General features: G+C 41.6%; 1 protein-coding gene across 2 annotated transcripts in view; it reads left to right on the top strand.

Annotated features, from left to right (window-relative positions):
• The window catches only part of LOC147021693 (src kinase-associated phosphoprotein 2-like), a 145,781-nt gene that overhangs the window by 79,540 nt on the left and 45,923 nt on the right, over positions 1 to 20,318 (top strand). For both annotated transcript variants that reach the window (XM_085891951.1, XM_085891950.1), the window contains exons 5-7: positions 700 to 780; positions 4,244 to 4,327; positions 6,478 to 6,605. In XM_085891951.1, the coding sequence (XP_085748077.1) occupies positions 700 to 780; positions 4,244 to 4,327; positions 6,478 to 6,605 (293 nt within the window). The remainder of the gene's footprint in view (positions 1 to 699; positions 781 to 4,243; positions 4,328 to 6,477; positions 6,606 to 20,318) is intronic.

Here is a 20,318-nt window from a genome sequence, read left to right as displayed (position 1 = left end):
CTGTTGAGATTCAAACACAGGCTCGACAACTCAAAGGTGGATGTTTATACCTCAAGGCTATCTCCAAGTACACACACACACACACACACATACACACACACACACACATACACACACACACACATACACACACACACACACACACACACATACACACACACACACACACACACACACACACACACACACACACACACACATTCATTCTTAATATATAATCTTAATTTGACATCATTTTACAATATAATGATATATTATTCAAAAGGAAATGCAAAATCAATTTTATTGGCGACTCAAATTCTGGGAAACAGATAGGCAGGTAATGCCACCTTGTGGGAAAAACAATGAAGGACAGCAATACGTTCCATTGTGCTTTAATAGTTATAATATCGTTCCTGTTTGTGCTGTAAAGGAACATAGGGTTGCCAAAGAGAACAGTCCTGGACAGGCAGCCACTCCCACACAAGGTTTCCTCAAATGGTTAATACCCCAGTGCACTGATACTCATTTTGCCAACCTCAGGATGACAGGCTAAGTAAACCCCACCTAGTAGTAATTCAACGGCTGATAGGCTTCTTATTGTGCTTTAAAGTACCTTTGAATTCACTTTTTTGCCAAACTCAAACATGAGATTTGTGCCTCGTTTTATCTATCTGTTGCAACTGCTCATTATTTCTCCTTGGTTTTTCTTTCCCACAGCTGGACAAATCACCTTGCCTGTAGCAGCTTCATGCTTGACTGACCAAGTGATGGCTGGTTATCTGGAGAAAAAAAAGAAAGGTGAAAAGCGAAACACACACACACACACACACACACACACACACACACACACACACACACACACACACACACACACACACACACACACACACACACACACACACACACACACACACACACACACCACGCACTAACGGAGGTGAGACCTGGGAGGGCTCCATTCCACCTTCTGTAACCAGCATGTGGAGACAACAATCAATGACAGAGACACCATGGTGTCTCGGAGAATAACCACCGATCAAATTTTCTTCTTTGTGATATGAATGCAGAGAAACATGTATGAGAGATACAGGTCACTGGATTTTCTAATGCACATTCAAAATCCACTGTTGGACTGAATTTGAGAAGGTCTTGAATGAATGATAAACCCATCTGATTAAAGTCCAGGAAAAAATTTCCTGATAGTTTAGAGAAAAACTGGAGGCTAAATACATTATTACCTTCACCACTGAAGGTGAAAGAGGTTATGTTTTCACCCATCTCTGTCTGTCTGTTGGGTGGTCGCTCGACTACCGTTATTCTCAGGTTTTCCGTCTGTCTGTTTGTATGTAATGGACAGCTCTGGAGGCCAGAGGAGTCAACCAATTTTGATGAAACTTGACTGGTAGGTTCATACCAGGATCTAGTTGTATGCTTTTGAGCACCGTTGCTATGGACGCCACCGTTGCCTAGCAACGGGACTGAAATTTTTGAAAAAAATCCGAAAAATATTTTTATATATATTTTTTCGAAAATCAAAAATCGGCTTCCTCGCTTTTATGCGCACTATAATCAACCTCTTTGTCAAAAAATTTCAGCCCGATCCGTACAAAACTGTATGACTGGTGCGCAATTATATAGCAACCACCCATGTCGCCTACCAGCTTGTTGGGTAGTCAATCTCGTCGAAAAAAAAAAAGTTATTAAATAATTTTTTTTTGAGATTTGTTCTACCCTTATTATCAGTATTTAAAATGACGATTTCAGTTAATACAATGGCGATTTCGATGAAACTTGGTTGGTAGGTTCATACCATGACCTAGTGGTGTGCAAATGAGAAGCGTTGCTATGGACACCACCGTTGCCGAGCAACGGGACTTTGAAATATTAGAAAAATCATAAAATATTTATTTTTTCGAAAATCAAAAATCGGGCCACAAGCGACTGTGGGCAGTACATTCAGCCATATTGTCAAAAATTTCCAGCCGGATCCTATGAAAACTGTCGGAGAAGATAGACTTTGAATGAACCCTGGTCGAAAACAATAAAACAAGCCGGTAGGCGACATGGCTGCTCGCTCTAGAGTCTAGAATCTCGATGGAAAGCTGGCTGACGCGACTAGCCGATATTCATGTACATGCTATCAATCAATTTAGCACAATAAATATGATTATCACAGCCCTCTTAGTTTGTGCCCAGAAACCCGCCTTGTGAAATTTCAGGCATGTTTCCAAAGACACTCTAACAAATGGCAGCCCTGGTAATTCCATTTATCTATTCGCTAAAGATTTTATTTTTTTATATGATGCTGTAAGACATTCTCCTTGGGCACAAAAAACAGGTCCCTCGGAGGTCCAGTTTCGGAGGTATTGATTTTTTTGTACAGTCCACAATAAGCGTACGATGTACGATAAAGTATTTTAGCTGTTGCTAAGCAACGGAGATGTGCATAGCAACCATTCATTTTTGTGTACATGCCACATTGTGCACATTTCACCCAAGTTTCATCAAAATCAGACTCTTTCTCTTAGAGATATTCGCAATTAACCGTTTCTTAAATTTTCAACATGTACTCGCCCAAAATCTATCTCCTCCTACAAATATTTTTTGTAAGGGCAGCAACTTGTCATGAAGGGAGCTAGTTAGATTGCGCACAGAACTCTAAGCTTCGATTTTTCGATTTTTTTTAATATTATTTTTCGATTTTTGATCACTTTAAAGGGCCGTTGCTATGCCGTTGCTAGGGCCCGGGGTCCCATATTCGAAAGCACACGATTCCAAGAAATATTGGTCCTACCTACCAAATTTCATTGGAATCCGTTGAGTGGTTTAGCCCCTAGGCTTGACCAAAGTTTCGCGGACAGACAGACAGATGGAAATGTCCAGAATAAGGGTGCTCTAAGAGCAGCCAAAAACGAAGTTCGTTAGATCTCAGAGACTATGAGTCAGATATACATGAAACTGGTATGGTAGGTTCATGGTATGTCCTAGTTATGTGTGAAAAAGAACCGTTGCTATGGACCCCTCCGTTGCCTAGCAACGGCTGAAAAACCTCTAAATGTGGGGGTATTTTAACGAAAAAACAATCTGCTGCATTAACCCTTGAAGCTGGAACCATGAATTTTCTTGTGCTTAATCCTCAGGGCATTCCCCATCGAACGGGCCCATCGGGTCAGGTTTTATTGGGTAGTCGACTACCCATGTCCGCCTACTGGCTTGTCTGTCTGTCTGTCTGTGTGCCGGATATCTCAAAAAGTTGTAGACGGATCCGAATGAAATTTTGTGGACAGGTTTGGTGCGTGACAAGGATGAACTGGTTAGATTTTGGTGAAGATCCGGATCCGGATCAGATTACTAGCATTTTTTAAGTGATTCTTCACCATTGAGAGATGGGGCCAAAAACAATATGTAGCACGATATCTCAAAAGTCGTGGATGGATTCGGACGAAACTTGGTGGACATATTGGGTGTTTGACGAGGAAGAATTTGATTTCGTATTGATGATGATCCGAATCCGCATCCGGATCTGATAATTTTTTCAGTGATTCTTCGCCATTGAGACAAAGGGCGAAACTAATATATAGCACAATATCTCAAAAAGTTGTTGACGAATTCGGATGAAACTTGGTGGACAGGTTGGGTATGTGACCATAACAAGTTGATTCGATTTTGGTGAAGATCCATTGCCGGATCTGGAAACGGAATTATTTAATTTTTAAGGTTATTCTTCACCATTGAGAGATCGGGCCAAAAACAATATAATACTGTATAGCATGATATTTCAAAAATGTATTGGGCCTGATATGATCTCGTGGATCAGGCATTACATGGCTGAGGTATGCGCTCTACCGAGTGCCCTTGTAGTTATACCATAAGTTTACAAATAAATCTTCATAAATTAATCAAACATTTTGCTCCAGACATTATGGACAGACTGATGACTATGTACATGTCTAGTGATGGTTGTGTGTTTTTTGTCAACGTTTACAATGCTGGGCTCACTCCCCACCCCTCCCTCATCCTTCCCTTCTTGCTGTCCCACAACTGGATCTACCTCTATCATTTAGTACCGGGTGAACTCAATCCACTAAAGGTGTATAGGCCACCAAATTGGAAGCAATGCTTTCAATACACCATTGGCTCACCTCGGAGCTTCTGACTCTTGACGCGTGAAGTTAAACTTGACTTTAATGTTAGACTTAAATGAGAAGAATGTTGTTGCCACAAGGTTTTCAAATAACCATTCCTTGTGTGCTGCCTGCAGAGCACAGCGTTTTTGGGACAGAATGGCAGAAACGATACTGCATCATCTCCTCCAACACCTTCTACGTGTATGGAAACAAGAAAGGTCTGGCAACCGATGGTTGATCCGAAGAACGATTGTTGATTGTTGAAGTAGTTTTGACCCTTTATGCTGAAATTGCATATAAGCAAGACACCGAAAGAGCTATTGCCTACCGCTGTGACACCGTAATGAATGTATGTAAACAATGAGCTGGAGAATTATGCTCGAGAGGTGGAAAAGCATCACATTTGGACTTTTTGTGAAGAGTAAATGGTGGAAAGTTATCTTCATGGGAATATAAATTAATATCTGAAGCCAGTCACAGTCCAACTCTGTCCTTACAGGACTACCTGGCATCCTTGTTCCTGGCATGATATAGAATATCGGCCATTGTTGAGCAAAGGTCTTCATAACAAAACAAACGTTTTGATGACATTACCAGTTGACACTTTTTTTTGTTCTCTTACATTGAGAATTTTTGGTTTGAAGACCATACTCGAGTCCAGTTATTAACTCTTTATTTTGGGGGTAATCACCTTTTTGCCATCACACTGACAAAGATAGCTCAGAGGAATTGTCCTCTGTTTTAATCCTTCTCGTCTGGACTTGTCACATGTTTACCATAAACTGCTTTACTCGTGCTTTCGGGCATGGAATTGCATCAATGAGTAGGCTGTCCTTTGGAGTGGATGTTAAGTCAGCTGTAATACAAGCGAGCTTTTGCTAGTGGACTTCAAAGACCCCGTGGCACATTCTGAAAAGATGAGGCTTCATGGTGTGCCAGCACCCTTGCCAAGTTATCAATTACTGCCTTGATTGAGGGCTGCTTCGGTATCACCTTGCGATGAAATCATGACATACTTGCCCAGGGTGTAAAATCTCAGCTCTGAAAATATTTACAAACAGCCATGGGTGCTTCTGATGGCCTCCGCAGGGTGTCAGAATGACAACCTTCATTACACCGCTCTAAAATAAATCTGGTACCTTCTCTTAAATAGATAAACTAATTTCATGTTTAGAAGGATTTATTGTGCAACACAAATAATGAGTATTGAAACTCGAATGGTACTCGGCAGAGCACGTATCTCCGCCAGGTTGAGCAGTTTACATTTTGCAACTCACTGTTACAGGCCAGATTTGCATCCAGACTTCAACCAAAATATAATCGGCTCTTTTTGTCACCTACCCAACTCATCTACCAAGTCGTGTCCAAATTCGACCATGTAGCTGTTTAAAATTTCATGCTATGTGTGTTTTTTGGCCCCATCTCTCAATGGTGAAGAATCACTTAAAAGAAAAAAGAAAAATTCTCTGATCCGGATCTTCACCAAAATCGAATCAATTGGTCCTTGTCATGCACCCAATCTGTCGAGCAGGTGTCATCCAAATTCGTCCATATAACTGTTTGAGACATCCTTCTCACAGACAAACAGACGGAAAAACAGGGGTAAAAACATATAACCTCTGTCCACCTTCAGTGGCAGAGGTAATAAATGTAAAAACATTCTCTTATCTATTATTTATCTGTGACAACATTTATTCTGGTGACCAGACTATTATAAATACCAAACTCAATGGCATAATAGTTAGACTGTTCTCTCTGAATATGGGAGGACAGTGGTTCGATTCTGTCCCTGGCCAAGCTATAGGTCGAAGACTTGAAAAATAGCACCTGCTGCTTCCTTGCTTGACGCTCAGCATTTAGAGGATAAAGCAAAGCACAGAAAAAACCCCCTCGGGTTGGCACGCCATGAATGTGGTGAGGGTTGGAGGGATTTCCCATTAATTTCCCCGCTGACTATGGAGAGGAAAAACGTCTCAAAGACGGTGTTGCCGGTAACCAGAGTGCCTCAGGAAGTTATGTCTCCCAAAGTCAACGACACTTTTTGTTTACATGAATGGGCACGATTTGTGTTTCAGCTCCTCTAAATGCATTAAACAATGCAAAAAAAAAAAATGAAGATCATTTTAGCTTCTTGGTTTAATGTGCTTCCAGGATTTAAAATAAATAAATAAATAAATGGTTGTGTTGATTTCGTCAATACCCTAATATTTACCCCCAAATGTGAATGGCCAAGGCAACGGTGAGAATTTTCAAGCTCATTATCTGCACCGAAAATACAACTGCAGGATTGAATGGGAGAAATGTGTTGCAAGGTGTAATTAGCCTATTTGACAGGTTCATCAACTTGTCCTTGTTTTTGCTTCCTCAGACAAGCAGCAGAAAGAAGCGTTTATTCTGGACGATGCCAGCAGTGTACACAGATCTATAGGCATGCGACGAGACAGCAAAAGGGATTGCTGCTTTGAGATTGCAGACAACGAGAATTCAACACACAAGGTAGTACAGACAGCAGCATTGTTATTCCATTTTTTTTTCGATGTGAAGGTGGGGTGGGGGGGGGGAATACCATAGTATCCATACTATGATGCTTTGGCTTAATTCTCACAGGCAAGGCTTTCTCATTTGCACCTGAGATTAGCTTGCGGAACGGTGCTTTGTAGCCTGACTTTCCACTTGAATTCCCATACTCTTTACTGTGGACTTTTGTTGCCCTCAATGTGGTTTGACCTTCCTCGGAGCTTCAATACCACAAACACTCATCTCCCAATACCATTTTCAAGCTCAAACCATTCCATCCATCATTCTCTCTCTCTCTTTTTCTTTTCCCCTTTTGTTTTCTTCAGCTTTTTCAAATCTACCCAGCCCCGTCTTCTTCTATGAACCTTTCTTTTCCATATTTGCATACCCCCCCCCACCACTTCCCCTTCACCCCTTTTATTTTCTACAGTACATACCTCCTCCACCTCCTACATTCTTTTGTAAGAGGTGGAACAAGTGGATTATAATATATATATCTGTAAATATATTTGTAATTTATCCGTTTGCATTCATTTTGGAATCTTCCTTTGTCCTTTCTCATTTCTCAGGATAGAATACATGTCACAATATCTCACTTTTACCTTGGATTTCTTTTACCTGTCTGCAGTTTCCATGCTCCTTTCTGAATCATGAGCTACATCTCATGCACATTAAATAAGGCCGATGCAATTTTCCCAGCCCAGCTGCCTTTCTCCAAGCCACTTTCTGCATGGCCCATTTTCTCCTTTGCCATTTCAGGATAAGATGCCACTGCTGCGCTCAATCTTGCAATCTGCGCCACACTGTTGGTGGAAAGCTTCAACAACTGAAATATTTATATTTCATTGTGAGCTGCATGGAAGTTAATTGCGTTATCTCGAAACGTTATTTTTAGTGGCTTATCTCGTTTTCTCACAAGCAATATTCAATTGCACATTGATTTGATTTGATGTACCATACTCTTTGCAGTAACATTTGTGCTGCCAAGGCAGTTTCTTGGAATTGGTTGTAGTGAGTGGTTTCCCATTGCCTTCCCAGCGTTGTTTGTCCATGCTCTATCCTTTTAAATGACGAGAGTCAAGCAAGGAAGCAGCGTGCACCATTTTAAAGTCTTTGGTATGACTCGGACAGAGTTTGAATCTCCGACCTCCCAGACTCAGAGCGGACGTTCTCAATGATTACGCCACCGAGTCTGAGTCAACAGCATATACTCTGGTTAATATCAAAATATTGCTGCAATATCATGAACTTCTTTGAGATATTATCCTCCCCTTTCACCTTATTGCCAAAGTAATTTATGACATGATATAATTTAATGTCACTTTTATTGTTTCAGTATTAAAAATACACACATAATTATACCTCGACAAACAAAGACCAACAGAGAAAACACGAACTCTTATTCCATCTCTTTGTCTTTAGGTATAGTGGTGGCTTGTACAGTTGTAGATTGTTTGGTTTAGTCACATTTTGGTACATTCGTGGCTTGTTGTTGAGAACACTGGACTGTTGGCGTAGAGGTTGTGGGTTGAAATCCATCTGAAGCCAGCAGTATTAAGGAATTTGTGTTCTAAGCTTCAGGAATCGAGTTAGTTTTAAGAGAATTGATATGGTACCAATATATTGTTGGTTTTAAAAAAAACAAGCAGCTGGCTCATTGACGACTTTCAGTCTGCTGCGTGGAATAATTATCTACCTGCCTTACATGCTCTGGTTTGAAAATGGTACCCAAACCACTGGTCGCACAAAGTTGAAAATGGTACTATATTAATCACCAAGGATTCGGGTAGTAAAGGGTAAAATAAAAATTTAATTTGATCAAAAACATTGTCATTATTTACACCAATATTTTATAAAAATGCCCAGACTAAGTATGCATATGCAATTTGTGGATGGATATGCAATATCTAGACGTCTGCCAAGATTGCTAATATAAGAAATCTGTGATCTTTGTAAGAGTTTGCTCTCCTGCTTTTAATTGTCGTATGTAGTAAATAGATTCACAAGAAACTTGGATGCAGGAAGAGGCCAGTTGGCCCAACAAACCTGTGCTACATCTGCACCACATTAATTAAACGTAACAGTTTTTCAACATTAATTCACTGGGGGTGGGGATGTGGGGTGGAAGAGCTGGGGGATGAGAACAGTGGGGAAAGCAAAGACATCAACAGGGTGTTCTATATTTGAAGATTCAATGTCTGTCCAGTTTTGCATCTCCTCAAAGACCACTGGTCACCCAAAGTTGAAAACAGTACCATATTAATCAAGGACCCGGGCAGTGCAGGCTCAAGAAAAAAAATATATTTGGAAATATCCAGACAAAGCAGACTTGCACACTGCTTCACGTGGCTTAGCGACAAGTCCCAAGATGCTGCTGATTGGCTGTGCGAAGCCAGGTGCACTGTGATTGACTTCTGGCATGTAACATCAATACACTTTTGCTGTTCCTGTTTCCCCGTTGTTCGAATTTCAAAATAACAAAATTGGAGAAAAAAAATAAAACATTCGAACAGTGTGCCTAGGGCCCACGGGCATGCTCATATATGGAAGTAGCGTAGATTTACTCTTGTAAACAGGGAAAATGGCAGAGTAAGTCATCTTGTTAAACGTGATGTTGAGGAGGCAGCGTATATAATCTATAGACAGTAGAGCTAGGGGTATGTTTGTATTTGTAGAAAAAAACCCTCTGTTTTCAGGTGAGACCAGGAGAGTATTTTGGCACAAAGATACATGGAAAGCACATTGTGCTTACAAAGGAGACAACATGAACTGTTTGTCCAGTGGACCACAGGCAATAGCAGCAAGACCGGCTGCAAAGCCCCAGAGAGGGGCGCAATACTTTTCGATTGTAACCGTCTGGTGGGGTGTGATAGACCAGAAGATGGCATGCCCACAGCAGTGGATGGCTAATGAGTGGAGCGCACTGCCCAAAAGGGTGGTGCTCAAGTTTACCAGGGCCATATCCGTACCGGAGAAGGCAGTTGGTCTCATATCCTTTCCAGTGCAGTTCAGTTCCATTTGAGTTTGATCCAGTTCAGCAATCAGTTCTGTCCAGTTTGTTGGAGTTCTCTTCTGCTCTAGCTCAGTTTGAGTGCAGTTTGAGGCTGTGAGGAGAGATGAGAGGACATTGCCTCACCTGTATTAGCACCACTTCACCTCCACACTCTGAGATGCACTGCAGTCACAACCAAAGTTGCACCACAGCCACTTATACCATCATCGCCCCTGAACACCAGTTTCATTCTAGCCGCAAATCCTTGCCTGCCCATTGTTTTTGTGTGATTCGGTTACTGATTAGTGGTGCCATAGTTGGATTAGGTTTTCGTGTTTTATTTATTTCCATTGTTTATAACTTTGCATGTCTCTCACCCCTATCTGTGTCTGTCAACCGTCAGATCTATGCAGTACTTATTGATTGTCCCGTCTACCCTTATCCCTGTGTTTCATAATAAATAAATAACATTTCAATTGTAAAGGAGTGTTTTTCTGCTTCTTGCATCCCATGTGCTGCCCTGCCAAGTTCGGCCTCATTTGGATGATCCTTGAGGAATATCGGTATTAAGTTACTGGAGTACTGTATAATAAATGCCATTTCAGATCCATGGACACTCTTAGACCTCCAGCTCAGAGCGATCTGTGTTAACAGACGCTCTGAGGTGACAATATATATATCACACTGATGTTAAAGATCGGTACCTTATGGGTGACGTAGAAAGCTGAAATTTTGCTTCCTGATGAACATTGAAGCCGATACACTGGCAAAAACCACAGAACCATCAGAAAGCAACCATAAATGAAAATATAAATAAATTAAAAAAATGAAAAAATGCAGGTGAGTGACCCGAGAAAATGGGCAAGCATGGTCATTTTGCGTCCCGATGGACATCGAAGCCTCTCCACCAGAAAAAAAAAATAACAGAAGCATCGCAAAGTGTCCATAAATGAAAATATAAATGAATAGAAAAATTAAATGCAGGTGAGCGACCTGAGTCAATGAGGAAGCACAGTTCGTTTTTGTTTACATTGTGTATGCATACCCCGCCAATATATTGAAAGTACTTCTGGGTGATATAGAAAGCTGTAATTCTATATCTGGGTGATATAGAAAGCTTGCCAATGAACATCGAAGCAAATACATCAGAAAAAAATCACAGAACTATCGCAAAATATCCGTAAATGAAAATGTAGATAGTGGGGCAACTTAGCATAACAATTGTGCATTTTGTGAGGAAAGCACCAAATTTGGCACACTAGTAGCCTATCATATTATGAACAAATTTGGATATTGTGCCATCTCAAAATTTTTGATGGCAGCGGAAAATGGCTGCCACAGCCATCAGCGGCTGAATTTGAGATGGCCCAATATCCAAATCTGTTCATAATATGATAGACTACTAGTGTGCCAAATTTGGTGCTTTCCTCACAAAATGCACAATTGTTATGCTATATTTAGCTAAGTTGCCCCACTTGTGGGGCAACTTAGCAGAACAAGCTGGTACGCCAAAAAGATTCACAGAATTGTTGGACAACATCCAAAAATAAAAATAAAAATAAATGAAAAACAAGAAAAAGAGCAATCAGAGATTGCAGAGCCTCACCAGGACTTGTTTTGTGCAGTTTTGTGTGGTGTTTGTGTGCTGGTGTGTTATGTAATTAATAAGAGACATAATTAGAATTGCCACTTTAAAACTGCTGGCAGTGATGACCGGGTACCAAGACATCCCGCTTTGATGCAACCCCGCTTTGTTTGGGCACCTGACCCTAACCCATGGCGTTTATAATTATTATTCAATTGAATTCAGAATGGGATTAAAATTAATTCTATTAAAATCAAATGGAATACCAAATAGGTACAGTCCTGCATTGGAGTAATCAGAAGGAACCCAAACAAGCAAAAAGCAAAAATGAAGTCATCAGGAGGAACCTGGATAGGATTCACATTTCAGCTGCTACTCCTCTACCCTCAAACCCATCCAGGCACAGCCAAGTGAGCCTTGTTCAAATGAATAAATAAACAAATGAATAAAAATAAAAAAAAACAAAAAGAACCCACATCAAAAAATTAAATAATCCTCACTGCCAGACCATGCATCCGATCAAGTTGAAATTTTAAACGTGTATTCCCCATCAAGACTCTCTCTTAATTCTGAAGTTTCAAATCAATTAATTGAGCTATTGCAGAGAAAACTGTATTTAAATTTTTTTCAATCCAATATGGCTGCCAAGCCATGTGACGTACAAATTATTCCTTCACAAACTAGAACACATAAGGCTTGGGGAACATTTGTTTGACGTTTCCCCATTGAACTATCCAGCCTAACTGGAGAAGAAGATTTTTTTAAATCGGTTTTAGGGTAAATCCAACATGGCTGCCAAACAATGTGACCTGTGACATCATATTTGAGAATGTTTTGTTCCTCATGAATAGATGGTCATACAAGTAAAGTTTTGCCTCGATCTGTTCAGCCACTTCAGAGAATAGGGGTTTTTTATAAACAATATGGCTACCAAATCACATGACCGATGACATCATCAAATCTTATGTGTGGATACCTTATCAAATGCCTTCTTAAAGTCTAGATATACAATGTCCACTGTCACTCCCTCATCCAACCAATCAGAAACGTAGAACTCTAAAAGATTTGTTAGACAGGAACTACCTTTGGAAGACCAATGCTGATTACTTTTAATTAGTTTGTATTTATTTAAATGGTTCCTCATCTCGTCCGTAATTAATATCTCCAACACCTTTCCCACAACTGAAGTCAAACTAACAGGTCTATAGTTTCCCAATTCTTCTCTGGATCCTTTCTTAAATAATGGTGTTACATTTGCTACTCTCCAATCCTCCGGTACCTGTCCTGACTCCCGTGATCTATTGAAAATATCCATTAATATCTCGCTTACCTGCTCAGCTACCTCTCTCAATACACTCGGTTATCCTGGAATCTTCTTTTAGATTACCGAGCTGTTCCTTTACTTCCTCCACTCCAACCTGGATCTTCTGTAAAAGCCCGTTCCCACCTCCTTGATGAATACTCTCAGCTATTGGAAATTCTCCTGATCGTTCTTGTGTAAAAGTTGAAGCAAAATACCTGTTTAATAAGCCTGCCATCTCACTTTCATCACTAACCATTTCCTATTCCTCACTCTTCCACACATTTCCTCGGATCCTCCTATTCTTTACATTTCCATCACTCTCCTGGTGCTATTCCCCAATGGGCCCACACTGGTCTGACCCTGTTCTTTTCCCCTGATATATTTATAGAAAGCCTTGCTATTTTGTTTAACATTGTTAACCATTTCCTTCTCACACTCTCTTTTGGCTTGCCGAGTTATTTTCTTAACTCACCTCTGTTTACTCCGATAATGATAAAAATCAAACTCCAGACCTGTTATTTTTAACCTAATAAATGTTTTCTGCTTCTCCTTCATAGCATTCCTTATCTCACTACTCAACCACCCTGGTCTCTTTCTGCTTCCAGTTTTAAACCTCATTGGAATGTACTTACTCTGCACTCTACACATTTGGTCCTTGAAGGTTTCCCATTTCTCTGATGCTGAGTTTTCCCATTGGTAGCTTCTCCCAATCTACATCACCCAACTCTCTCCTCATAGGCTCAATGTTTGCCTTCCTGAAATCTATTAGTCTTACCCTACTATCCTGTACTCAACAGAATCCTTGCACAATCAATGTTATGGTCACTTTCTCCTAAATGCTTCCCTTCCTCCACCTCCTCCACCATATTGGGATCCTTACTTAAAAGGAGGTCTAACACTGTGCTGTTCCTCATGGGCTTATCTACAAACTGGGTTATAAAGCAATCCTGGACTACAACTAGGAAATCCTCATCTACTCTGCCCTTTCCCTGTTTCTAGACCCAGTCTATCCCTGGCAAGTTAAAATCCCCCATTACCAATACTCTTCCCTGACCACATGCCCTTTTGAATTCTTCATGTCATCCTCCTTCCTCCTCTTCCTTCACACCCGGCGCCTTATAAAAGCATCCTACCAGTATCTTTCTGTTTTTACAATCTCTAATCTCTACCCGTGACACAGAATCCTCAACATTTATTCCTTCCTTAATGTCATCCCTTTCTCTCGATGCAATGCTGTCCTTTACCCAGATTGCTACTCCTCCTCCTATTCTCTCCTTCCTATCACACCAATACACCTTGTAGCCTTCTAATCCTGTCCTCCAGTTACCCTCCTCCTTAAACCATGTCTCACTCACTGCAACTATATTGTACTCCTCACTCTCTACTTTTGCTTCAAGCTCTTCCCTCTTATTTTTTAAAATTCTGGCATTGGTATAGAATATATTTTAATTTTCCCTTCCTGGAATTCTATTTTCTTGCCTGGAGGTTGATTCGCACAGCGCTGAAGTAGCAAACGTGGACGAGGAATCTTAATAGAGCATATGCAGGGGTTCGCAGCTCGCAAAGGTGGATGCACCATCTCACCAGAGTATGGGCAGAGTTTAGCATCTCACACTTGTGGACATGCCATGTTGAAGTGCAGTTGTGAGGTTTGAAAGGACACTGAGATTGATTTGAGAGTTAACACAGAGGGAAACTAAAACAGCACTCGGTAGAGCGCACACCTTTGCCAAGCTGAACAGTTTAGGTTTTGTCTCCCACTGATAGGCCAGATCTGTATCCAAACCTCAAAAATCTTATCGGCTTGTTCTTGTCACCTAACCAACTCATCCATCAAGTTTCGTTCGAATCCGTCCACAACTTTTTGAGATATAGTGCTATATATCGTTTTTGGTTCTATCTCTCTGATGAAGGATGACTTAGAAAACAAAAATATTCTCGTATCCGGATCTAGATTCAGATCTCCCTCAAAACTGAATCGATTCGTCCTTGTCATACACGCAACCTGTCCACCAAGTCTTGTCCGAATGTATCCACAACTGTTTTTGAGATATCATGCTTTGTATCCTTTTCGGTCCTATCTCACAATGGTGAAGAATCACTTTAAAAATTCTCGTATCTGTATTCAGATCCAGATCTTCACCAAGATCTCATCATTTCGTCCTTGGAACACACGCTCGCCAACAAATTTTGTCTGAATCCATCCACAACTGTTTGAGATATCCTGTTCACAGACAAACAAATAGAGAGACAGGCATAAAGACATAGCCATTGCCCACCTTCGGTGTTGGAGGACAAGAGGGAGAAGAGACAGACACGAGGATCTAAAGCAGTCTTGACACCAAATTCTGGTCATTTCTAACTGGATTTACAAACACTTATGCTATCATTCATCAAGAGACAACTGAACAATGATTAACCCCTCATTAATCCCCAAGTCATTGTTCCGAGCAATATATAGTATGATGAGAATTAAGACTAATTTCATTTTCAGGAGCCCTCAATAATCCGAATTGTTGGCACACATGAAAGATGTCAATAAATCAGCGCTTGCCAAGCTTAAGAAAGAAACAATTTCTTCATGAGACACCAGAGACGGTAATCTACCCAGACCCAGACAGATGAATAATAAACACAATAACTTGAACAGTGAAGTAACCAACCACCTTACATGCCCAAACACGCAAAAACCAGAAACAAAGAACTGGGCAAGTGATTAGGGAAAGCAGACAGTTCATCCCATAGCTGGTCATCAGGAAGTATGCAAGGGAAAAGCATCCCAGCAGGGTTAACGGAGAAGATATCCAGCCTAAATGTCCCCAGAGGGCATGTTGAAAACCCTCAAAAAACTCAACCAGCAAAGGTTGCCCAATGAAGACTCAACTCGTGACCCCCAAGCCTGTGCCTTTACACCCTCACTCCCTCCCTTTCCTCACCTCCAAGGTGTTGACGACAGGGCTTGCAGGGTGCCAGCCAATGTCATGCCACCTTTCTCACCACAAATCATGAGTAACCAGGCTTGAGAGCCGGCCCCTCAATGGTGAAATGTGAGCATCTGCGCTTCCTTCTCTTTGCCTGTGTGTGAGAGAAAGGAGGGGTGGGGGAAGCCTGCTACGGCATGTATGTGGTGGATCCCTTGAGCATCTTCCTCTTGCCTTGCTACTACCTGGTTCAACTCCAGAGACATGTAACAGGACGTCTGACCTCTTTTGTCTAAAATTGGCAGGGCCAGATTCTTACACAGGATGTACACCAGACACTTATCCCTATCCACTTCTCCTTAATACATGCAAAATAATCCGATACGATGCGATGCACACATAGCAGTCTCTTATCTTAATGCTAATAATGGATACCCCTGACCCCTACCATAAACATAACAATACAAAAATATGGGATATCATGAGATGGCGATGGCTCTCCATTTTAACAGAATTGAGGGAAGAATATGACTGGATAGACTCGAGGAGATGATTTTACAGTTGGGAGCTGAGGGGTGCAGAGCAGGAGAGTGGGGGGTGAGCAGTGAGGTTACATTTGAGTAGGTCAACAGGGTATGGATTGCTGGCTAGGTGAGTGCAACATGGTGGGGCTCATGAGGGACCAATGGCCAACCAAACAATTACAGGTGGGCAAGACCATATATGAGATGGTAGAAAACTGCTAATGCCACCAATTTGTCTTTGGTGGAAGAAGAGCTTCCTTTTAGAGATATCAATTACCCCCCAGAGCCTTGAATCCCACAACTTTCATGGATGTAAGATCTGGTGGCACCAGCATGCAGAGGAGAGCCATACTCGAAGGCACTGCAAATGTAGCAGATGAAGGCCTTGTCAATTGCTAGGAGCTAAAAATGGCAAAGGAATGATTTATCTCTGCAGAGAATCGTAAGGACCTTTCCTTGCCCTTATGGCCAGCTTTAATATGTTAGCGTGCCAGGAAATATTGCACCAATTTTCTAGTCCAAGAAACTACAAAGACCGAACCTCTGCCAGAGGTTGATTGCAGAGGTAAATTGGAGTTGGATTAGACATTGAGTCTTTTATGTATCGATAAAATTGATCTTGCAATAAGTGAATGGCACATTCAAGGTGATTGTTCAGCTTCTTATTTTCTCCAGATCAATTGACAAGGAAGTGGCCGCAGCCTGCCTGTCATCATTGGTGTGAGGGACTTTCCAGCACACGGTGGAGTCATCTGCAAAGAGATGTTGAAGGTTTTCCAAAGAAGCCAATATGTCATTACTGTAAACTAGGAACAGTATATGTCCCAGATTTCATCAAAGCCTTACCGGATATCAGCCTCCCTTTGCAAAAGACGTGATATACATGATCGGCGATTGTACATGATGGTGAATGAAAGAGATTTCCCTTATTTTATCACTTCCTTTCTGTAGAGCAGCTGAGAATTCCGCTTTTATGATCGGCTGTGCGAGCTGTTGGACTTGAAGCAAAAGGCGGTTAAAGAGCTATTTCGACCCTGGTCATAGAGAAGGCTTTGTACTTTGAAAAACCAGCATTGCCAATAAACCTGAACACTCTGCATAAAAGCCTTTCTGCTGTGGCTTCCCTCTGTCACTGAAAATGCTCCTATTTTTCATCTCCCGGGATGTAAACTGCTGCACCGAGCACGTGAATTGCCAGCTGCTCTGTTCACCACGGCACTCGAAAGACGAGACCTGACAATTTATACTTGCTGCCAGCCTCTCTGGGACCTCCATCAATCAAGCATTACCTGGGTAACGAGTGGGCACACGCTCTGTCACAGCTGGCACCCCTAATGAAGCACAGGTGAATTTATCACAACCATATCACAACCGGAGCCTTCGCAACTATGAAATTGATAATCCTTGTCTTTAATGAACCCTCCGAGGCACCCCTTCCTTCAGCTGTACACTACAATGCGATGGAACCCATAGTGAGCTGCCGCACCTTCTTTGGAGAGCGACAGAATGAAATAGTATTGCTTATTGACTTGTTAGAATTGTAGTAAATTATTTTGAGGCAAATAATTGATAATCTTTCTTTGTGATTATTGTTTTCTGCCATTGAAAAGGAGCTGCTGAAAGACTGCAGCGTATCACAAAATAATCATTTATTTTTTACATATTATCTTTTAGTTAACCATGGGTTATCTAATCCATCCATCCATTGGGACCATACTCCATCCAGAGCATTGGTGCTGCCGAAGCAGTCTCCTAAGCTATTGGGCACAATCCTAGATGGGTTGCCATTCCAACACAGGATACTCAAATGGCTCAATCATCCCAGCAAGCTGGTACTCATTTTGCCAACCACAGAAGGATGACAGGCTGAGTCAATCCCACCTGGTATTAATTCAACAGCCAAGCAGGATTTGAATTCAGGACGTTAGGATCCTAAGCCCACCACCATAACCAGTAAGACCAACACTAAGCATATGCATTATCTAATAAAGGGCAAATATGTCGAATAAAGGCTGGCAGGAAGGCCAAGAGGTACGCACACTCACCGCTCTGCTGTTCTGCTTGGGTTTTAATGTCGTCCCAGCTGTAATAAGAAAACTGTCATCCCGGTGTTTCACAGGCAGGATGATTAATCAATGTGAGCTCCATCCCTCGGATGGACGTTAAACTGGGTGTCCCATCTGCCAGCTTTAGTTGGTGTCCTTCAATATCCCAAGGTGTCCTTCACGAATATGAGGTGAGCTATCACGAGCAACCACAACATATTCCAAATTCTTGGCCTATCTACTCCTTGGGAAGCAATGGGAAAACATCAGTATAACCCTTGCGAAGAAACAGCTTCGGCAGCACCGACGCTCTGCAGAAGAGTATGGTACATGAGAATCAGAATGTCAAACAAATCGTAGTTTTCAAAATACTGTATTATAATTGTTATTGATGAATGGTTACAATATTTCTGATTTGCATCATAGTACAGCCTCTGATCAGGAACAATACTGTTTATATATCAATATATACAAGGACGTGTTGAAAAGTAATGCCTCCCATTGTTTTTCTTCAAAACAGTTAAAGATACTCGAATGAAACAAAGTGCAGTCCTCTTATTAGTTCTTCCCACCACTGGGTGCAAGGTTTCATGGTTCTTACACTCAATGTGTTATGCTACGTTAGTCAAGATGACAGAGGGCAGCACAATGTTGTCAGTACTGTGAAGCGTGAAGCACTGGAGATGACAGTTGGGATGACTGACTGGAGATGACTAGAGATGAGAGTTGGGTGCACCATTACGATCCTGAGAGTGAGATACGACCAGTGGAGTACCACCACAAATGATCACTAATCCCGACTTGGCTCCGTCAGATTTTCATCTCTTCCCAAGCTTAAGGAACACCTTCGTGGAGAACATTTTTATCTGACGATGATGTCAAGTCCTCCGTGAAGTGCTGGTAAAGTCAGCAGGACACCCAGTTCTCTCGTGACGTCATCACAATACTACTTGAACGTTGGCAGAAATGTGTGGACCGCAGTGGTGATTATGATGAGAAATAAATATGTCCCATGATGGAATATAGATTGATGTTAATATCTGTCATTGTTTCATTTGAATATGTTTACCTGCTTTGAGAACAAGAACAGGAGCCATTACTTTTCAACATGTCCTCGTATAAGAGCGAGTTGTCTCTGTATGTAGCTTTTTCTTTGATTTTTACGCAATTCCATACCCTTGGGCCAATTGCCCCGATATTTTCTCCACCACATTATTATTGTAACACGAGGTCAACGTCACAAAAAAAAGTAATCAAATCAATTGAGCGGAAAAGCCAGGGGGGTGGAGAGGAAAAGCCAGGGGGGTGGAGCGGAAAAGCCAGGGGGGTGGAGCGGAAAAGCCAGAGGGGTGGAGAGGAAAAGCCAGGGGGGTGGAGCGGAAAAGCCAGGGGGGTGGAGCGGAAAAGCCAGAGGGGTGGAGCGGAAAAGCCAGAGGGGTGGAGCGGAAAAGCCAGAGGGGTGGAGCGGAAAAGCCAGAGGGGTGGAGCGGAAAAGCCAGAGGGGTGGAGCTTGGCTTATGCATCTCCACTTCCGCATCACTTTTGAGGATGAATTATTGTTGGGAATTTACCCAATGGCATTTAATTATTTATATTCCGTATGCAGAATGGAAATTAATCTACAAAGGTTCCACAGTCTCCATGTAACTACACCGAGTGCAAGTAGTCATCGTACGATCCTACAGGTATAGGACCTCAAGCACGTAAAAGAGGCCATTTTGGCCCATCCTTGTCGTGTTGCACTCCCATGTTATGTTGTTTGCTACAGCTTTAAATATCAATGTTCTTGATGTTTTGCTGAAGTCTAAATAACCCAATTTTTTATCAGGTGACTCAGCTTGTCACATATAATTATAGGCATAAATTTGTCCTTGCTAAAATTGCTTTTTTTACTCTGTGTATGAATAATAAACCCACATGCATTTACCTGGGGCATTCAAGAACTTCTCAGAAAGATAGATTTTTCTCCTCGTTTGAATAATAATAAACCTCGGAGAAATAAGGTGAGTTGACAAGCAATAAAAAAGGCAAAACAATGGAATTGAGGTGAGTAGCTATTTTAGAATTGAGGAGGTGAACAAGTAATGAGTTCATTGATAAATGTGTGTGCTGCCATGGGGCTGGAAGAAAGCAAACAACCAAGGGTGAAAGACAAAAATGACCTTCTCATTCCAGAATTTCATGTCGTATAAAATGTCCACCGGTCTCTACACAGTGAGAGAAAACCAGCCCTCTTGTTTGGACTCGTAACGGGAGAACGTCTTTTGATATTTGTGGCTTTACACTCCAACCTTGAAAGGGTGCTCAGCGAGCTGCAGAGGC

The sequence above is a fragment of the Eptatretus burgeri genome, chromosome 8 (genome assembly GCF_056783735.1).
Source record: "Eptatretus burgeri isolate ZD-2024b chromosome 8, Ebu_testis_v1, whole genome shotgun sequence".
NCBI classification, from domain to species: domain Eukaryota; kingdom Metazoa; phylum Chordata; class Myxini; order Myxiniformes; family Myxinidae; genus Eptatretus; species Eptatretus burgeri.
This window is presented reverse-complemented; position numbering and strand designations above follow the sequence as displayed.